The 5,991-nt window shown below is 39.0% G+C and overlaps 1 protein-coding gene across 4 annotated transcripts in view; it reads left to right on the top strand.

Moving 5' to 3' along the window:
- CEP152 (centrosomal protein 152) overlaps positions 1 to 5,472 on the top strand; it is a 30,885-nt gene extending 25,413 nt beyond the window's left edge. For 3 of the 4 annotated variants that reach the window (XM_035899505.1, XM_035899502.1, XM_035899503.1), the window contains 5 exons: positions 2,448 to 2,529; positions 2,605 to 2,711; positions 3,473 to 3,629; positions 3,906 to 4,009; positions 4,264 to 5,472. In XM_035899505.1, coding sequence (XP_035755398.1) covers positions 2,448 to 2,529; positions 2,605 to 2,711; positions 3,473 to 3,629; positions 3,906 to 4,009; positions 4,264 to 5,276 — 1,463 coding nt within the window. In that variant the 3' untranslated portion in view covers positions 5,277 to 5,472. The remainder of the gene's footprint in view (positions 1 to 2,447; positions 2,530 to 2,604; positions 2,712 to 3,472; positions 3,630 to 3,905; positions 4,010 to 4,263) is intronic. The other variant, XM_035899504.1, reaches the window with a different exon arrangement.
- Positions 5,473 to 5,991: the final 519 nt, after the last annotated feature.

Here is a 5,991-nt window from a genome sequence, read left to right as displayed (position 1 = left end):
CCCCCGGCTTTAAATGTTACTTATTGGTTTAGAACTCTTTTTTGTGTATCAGGAAAAGAATAGAAGAAAACTGCACACATGGCAGATGTTCTTGGAATATGTGTACATGTGGATCCCATTGCCCATGAAGGTTATACATATAATGCATGCATGTGTACATACATGCATATACTTATAAATTAATATGAGCCATGGAGGTATGTAGCTGTCTCCTTTGGGGCTGTACTGCTACTGTGTAGGTACTCATCTCCCCACAGTGGGACTATAGAGCAGAGCGGCCCCAAATGTTACTTGGTTCCTTGGACCACAGTTTCCTTGTACCTTCCTGCAGTTAATAGCTTGAAGCTATAGTTCTGTTTAGTTTCTTTTGTTCTTTTGTAAAGCCTAAAGTAGGTTTTAAGTAGGCTTTATTTAGTTTCTTTGCCCTTTAAATCAAATGTTCTTTTTTCCTTTGTGTCACTTTGAAATGAGAAATACAGGACAGATGACTGAGAAAAGGTCTCTAGTTCTTAAATCTTTCCTATATGACGACTGTCTCTACTGATGATGCATATGAAATATCCACTCTGGTTTTGGAAAAGTCACTGAAAGGAAGGCTTCTGCCTGTAATATGGAAATAAGGCTTTTCTGAAGCTATTTGTGATGGAAAATGATGGTAAAAATGACTGAATAAGAGGGTAATTCTCCCTGCAGTTTTTTTAATCGGTTGAAGCTGTACACAATAGTGTTCAGGGCATTTTTTTTTTTAGGCTCTCAGAGCATGGCAAGAATTGGATTTGCTGAAGGCCCTGGTTCAGGAGAGGTCTCAGACTGCATCCTGAGGGTCAGTAACTCTGTAGAATTGTTTGAGCATGCCTCAGTGAAAGGTCACTGTGGCCACTATAAGCAGGTTTGACAAATGATCATCTTGGAGAGAGCAGATGTGAGTGCACCTAGTGCCTTACTTGCCAAAGGCTGTGGTTTGTGTGTGAAGCATGGGGTGGGTTTTTTCCTTTTTTTTTTTTAAATGAAAAGTCTCAGTTGCCTGCTCTAATAAATCTTTGTGCTCAATGAGGACGAGTAAAATGCTGTATGTTTGTAAGGGAAAGGGTTTTGCCAGATTGCAGATGTGTGAGCAAGGCCAGGTGGGTAAGTTGCACAGATTTGCCTAATACTATTTCTGTGCCCTTTTGTTGACAACCATATAGCATGTAAACTTCCTTGGGGACTGGAGGAAAGATTGAAGGATAATAGGAGGTCTGTTAATGAAAACAGAGGCTACTGTTGTCACCAAGGTCATCACGGATACAACCCTCAGCTGCTCAAAATGAGATTTGGACCACAAATGGGGATCTCTGAAGGCCATGAATTGTTTCTCTGTATTCCAGGATGATTGCTTGCTTTTTGCTTTTCTGCATGTCATCCTAGAAAAGGAAGAAAGCCAAACTTCTCTGTGTCTTTCCCTGGGCTCAGGTCGTCATATTCTACCCATGCAATCCTTGATTCTTCCAGAAGAAAGACTTACCTTTAATAAGACATGCCCTCCCTTGTGTGCTGGCAGTCTTTGTTTTCCATAGGCCATGGTTCACGTGAGAACTTATGTGACTGGATGTAGTGGAGGCATCTCCAGCGTTGAGCGTAGGTGTTCAATTCCTGTTAGTTTTCTTTCCTAAAATAGGAAAGCTAGTAATCAACTGTTGATTTTTATGGGTCTATCCAAATTTATCCATCAATTCTTCAAGTTATGGTAAATACCTGTGCCCTTTTTTAAAATAATGATTTGCTTAGATTAGATTCTATAGCTAATAAATAGTTTTCGGGTTCTTTAACTTTCAGGAGATGACCCACAGGTGGACTATCTGTATGACACGATCAACAGTCTTCAGTATCAGCTTGAAATCCTACGCTTTGGGCTTTTTCAGCTCTGCCATCTTCTCATTCTCTGTGGTGGCTCATTATAATATTTGTATGCTTCTTAGTAGCATTGAGCAGAGTTCAGCGTGGAATTCCAGCCTTTCTCTGTTAATATCTGCTTTTGGTTATTAAAAAACCACCAACAGCCAAGTTTTAGCTTTTTATCTCTCCCCCTCAAAGAAGGTACAATTGCTAACCCACAAATTAATAATTCTTTTCCATTGTTGTTCAAAACAACATTTGGTGTTTTGTATGGGTGTTGTTGTCCATCACCCCTTTTTTTTTTCTACGTGTACGCCCTGTATCTCTGAAGCTTTGCCTCCAGCATAGTGTTAGTAATGGCGTATGAAGGCTTTATTTAATTACTGTATGAGATTACTTTTATATTCAGGCTTCATTGAAGTGTATCGTGATCGATTCCTGTGTGTTTGTTACTGCAACAGCTGTACATTGAGCTCTTATACCAGTGACAGCAGTTTATGTAATAATGTCTGTTGAACTCAACTTGAATTTAGAGAAATACAGTGAATTACAGTTCATAATTTTTTTAACAGAAAATGAGAAGGTTCTAGAAGCTCTAACTGCAGAAAACTCTGAGATGAAGACTAAACTGAAAGACCTGGCAACACCACCAAGGTATTTAAAAAAAATTAAACAAGGAATTTTTTTGAAAGATATTCTTTCTTGTGCAGTGTGAATTGTGCATTTCAGGTCACTGTCAAGGGGAGGAGTCTTAAAACCTTGTACATCCTGTGATGCTGTGAAAGGGCTGGAAGAAATGCGTGCTCAGTACATTAAAGCTGTGAGCAAGATTAAGTGTAAGTACTAAAGACTTAGCTAAAAAGTTAGGAGAGCAAAATAATTTACTTCGTCACTTCCTTCTCCTTTAGCCAACTTGCACAGGAATCTGACAGCAAAATCGCATGAGAAGTACATATTTCATTCTTACTAGAGTGAATGTGAAAAATGGAATTGTCACCATGATCTTAGATTCATTGTGATGGGTGAAGCCTTGTTATGCTATCCTTGCTTTGTTGCATTGTATGTCTTTTAAAGTGGTAAAGTGTATTTTGAGAACTGCTCTTGTTTCTCCCACAAACAATCCACCTAAACTCTGACTTCTCCTGAGGGAGAATCTACTTCTTTCTTGTGCTGTATCCTGCCTTCTGGCTTAATCAGAAACGTTCTGGCCGAGGAGAGAGGGTTAAGTGCAGCGCCAGGTCTTACTTGAGTGCAGCAGGTCTCCAAACTCCAGCTGCGCTGCCATCGGAGATTTCCTAGACCCGCATTTTACCAGCCAACATTGCTCCCAAATCCCTGTGCCTAGTGTTTTCTATTGCTACTGAAGGTGCAAAATTGGACAACTGAATTCCTGTCTGATGCTTCGTATTGACGCACTATGGTCTTCAGTGGCATTTATCCACTAGGCAACACTTGGCACAAGGATTTGGGTGGAATGCTGGCAGGTAAGTCCAGGCCCTTGCTGACTTGCTCCAGGTCTGCTAGACAACCCCAGTTTGTGGTGTTGGCTTTTTTTCACCTCTGGAGGAAAACTGGTACTAATGAAGTGTGTTTGTAGGTGATATGCTTTATTATATCCGTGAAAGTAAGGAGCGAGCCACTGAAATGATTAAAGCAGAGGTTTTAAGAGAGCGCCAAGAAACAGCACGGAAAATGCGCAAATACTATTTGACATGCCTTCAACAGCTTCTTACTGATAATGGGAAACATGAAGGGTAAGTTCAAGTATGCTTGGAAATTACTGTTGGTTTTGAAAGAGGTGTGTAGACATTAGTCTGGTGTTTGTTCACCTTGGAGCAGTGTCTGACCTGAAGTCTTGCCAGTCTGCTCAGACTGGCGTGGGGTCACTGCTGAGCAGTCTGGCATACTGTCTTTTCAGTATTCTTTGACTCTCGCTAGTGTTACCTTGAAGTAAAATGCAGAGTTGAAAAGGAATGACCTTAAACTTTAATTTTATTTTTTTTTTGTGTGTGTTCTGCAATTCTTGGCAGAGCTGAAAAGAAAATAATGAATGCTGCCAGTAAGCTTGCTACAATGGCTAAAGGACTTGAAACGCCTCTTCGACACATTCCCCAAAGCAAATCTACCCGCTCAGGTATGTTGGATTCTATAGTTGTTCTCTTCTTGATCATATTGATTTTTTGCATGTGGTAATGAAAATGCAGATGGAAAGTGAGGGACTATTTATTTATAAGCTTGATAATGGAAATATAAATATAAATTGTTTATTTTGACAATGCTTAGAATTATTTATTAAAAAAACCCAACAAACCCAAACAGAAGAACCTAGCTTTTCTTCCAGCATTAACATTTTCTTCAATTAATCTATTTCCTTCCCTCCTCTCCTAGCTCTGCTATTAAATTCTGATCTATCACCTGGAGCTGAATACTCAAAAAGAGATCACATGCTTCAGACTGGGTCAAACCATATGGAAAGCAAATCATGTGGCGAAACTGTTACCGAAAAAGCCAGTGATAAAATTGTTCAGAAACATGTACCACGTGACTTGAGACAGCATTTTGATGTAATGCAGACTGAAACTCAGCATATGCTTCATGAAACAGTGACTTTGAATATTCAGAATGGGAATAATTCTAAAAATCTAGATGGTGCTTCAAGAGATGCTCTGTCAGAGTTTTATTCAAAGGAAGATGGAAGAAGAGAAAAATATGTCCCCATCATAAATGTAGACAAAGGACTCTTGTGTGCAGCTAGTAATGTAGCACATCAGAGTGCTCTTCCATCTGGTTTTCTAGTAGCATTAGAAGATATGTGTGCATCCGACTTTACAAATGGCCGTAACATCTCTGGGCCAACTCATCATACACTTAAGAGCAAGAAGGAAAGAACAGTCTTGAAAGAGGATAAATGTATCCAGCCATGTGGAAAATGTAAAACTAAATCTAAAAGAACTCAAGAATTTGATTTTCAAGAAACTCCAGAAAGGGATGAAGGAAGTTGCAGCGAGCGGAGTTCTGTGAATGGAAGCCTGCACCTGGATCGTAGTGATACGCCTCTCTCGTATGATGAACAAAAAGCCAGTAATAATGTGCAAGCACAGGCTGCGCACTGTGAAGAGTTTCCTCACATCAGGTCATTTTCCCCTGCAGGTGAAAATGTTGCTACTTCTTGGAGAGACGTTTCTAGTGGCAATGGCAAGATTGTCAGCAGAAAAAGCAGCACTGAAGTTTACGGTAGAGGCCACCTGATAACAAACTTGGAGCGTACTTCACTTGACTCTGACAAGTCAAATTCCGCTGTCATGCAACTCAATGTATTGCCAGATTCAAATGTAGGAAAATGCTGCAACAAATGCTTGGAAAAAAGTGGTGCAGGATCCCCAGTCTCTTCAGCAAGATAGTGCTTTTGATGGCTCACTTTCTAACTTGAACCGATACCAGCAATTCCTCTTTGGAGGGGGGAAAAAAGAAAAATTGGTATTTAAATAGAAGTGTGAGGACTGGAGAACACCTGTTCTGCTGTGTCCATTTAATGATCAATGAACACCATTTGAATGTAATGTGAAGAAATTCTATAAAGTTACTTGAAATATTAATGCAGACTTTTATTTACCTTTGTAATAACACTTTCATAATTGTTTATAGTGTATTATATACGAATTTATTAAATAGAATATTTTTATATTAACTTTAGCTTGCAGTGCAGTGTTTATCAAAAACAAAGCTACTGTAACTTGTGGTAATCTTTTTAGATGGTTATGAAATTCCTTCAGAGCTCAATGAGAGATGTTTTAGGATTTGTTTGAAGTAAGTATTTTAACTGACTTTTCTATTTTGAAGGACCCCCTGTAAGCCTCTGTGTGAGTCCCCGTAATAAAAGCAAAAGTACTTGCATTTTTTTCATTAAATTGTTATAAAAAAATCACATTTCAATTATTCTTCCCTTCAGTACAGCAAAAAATAGCTTGTACTGGGCAGAAGAAAGGTATAAATTAGAATAACCATGTTTTGCAGGTGTTCTTTGAATAGCATTAGGTTATCAATGTAAAATGAAGATGTAGTAATGTTCTTCCTGATACTCAGACAGCTTCTATCTTAAAGGCCTGCTCACCTTTT

Source organism: Egretta garzetta, unplaced genomic scaffold, assembly GCF_000687185.1.
Source record: "Egretta garzetta isolate BGI_Z169 unplaced genomic scaffold, ASM68718v1 scaffold287, whole genome shotgun sequence".
Taxonomy (NCBI): Eukaryota; Metazoa; Chordata; class Aves; order Pelecaniformes; family Ardeidae; genus Egretta; species Egretta garzetta.
This window is presented reverse-complemented; position numbering and strand designations above follow the sequence as displayed.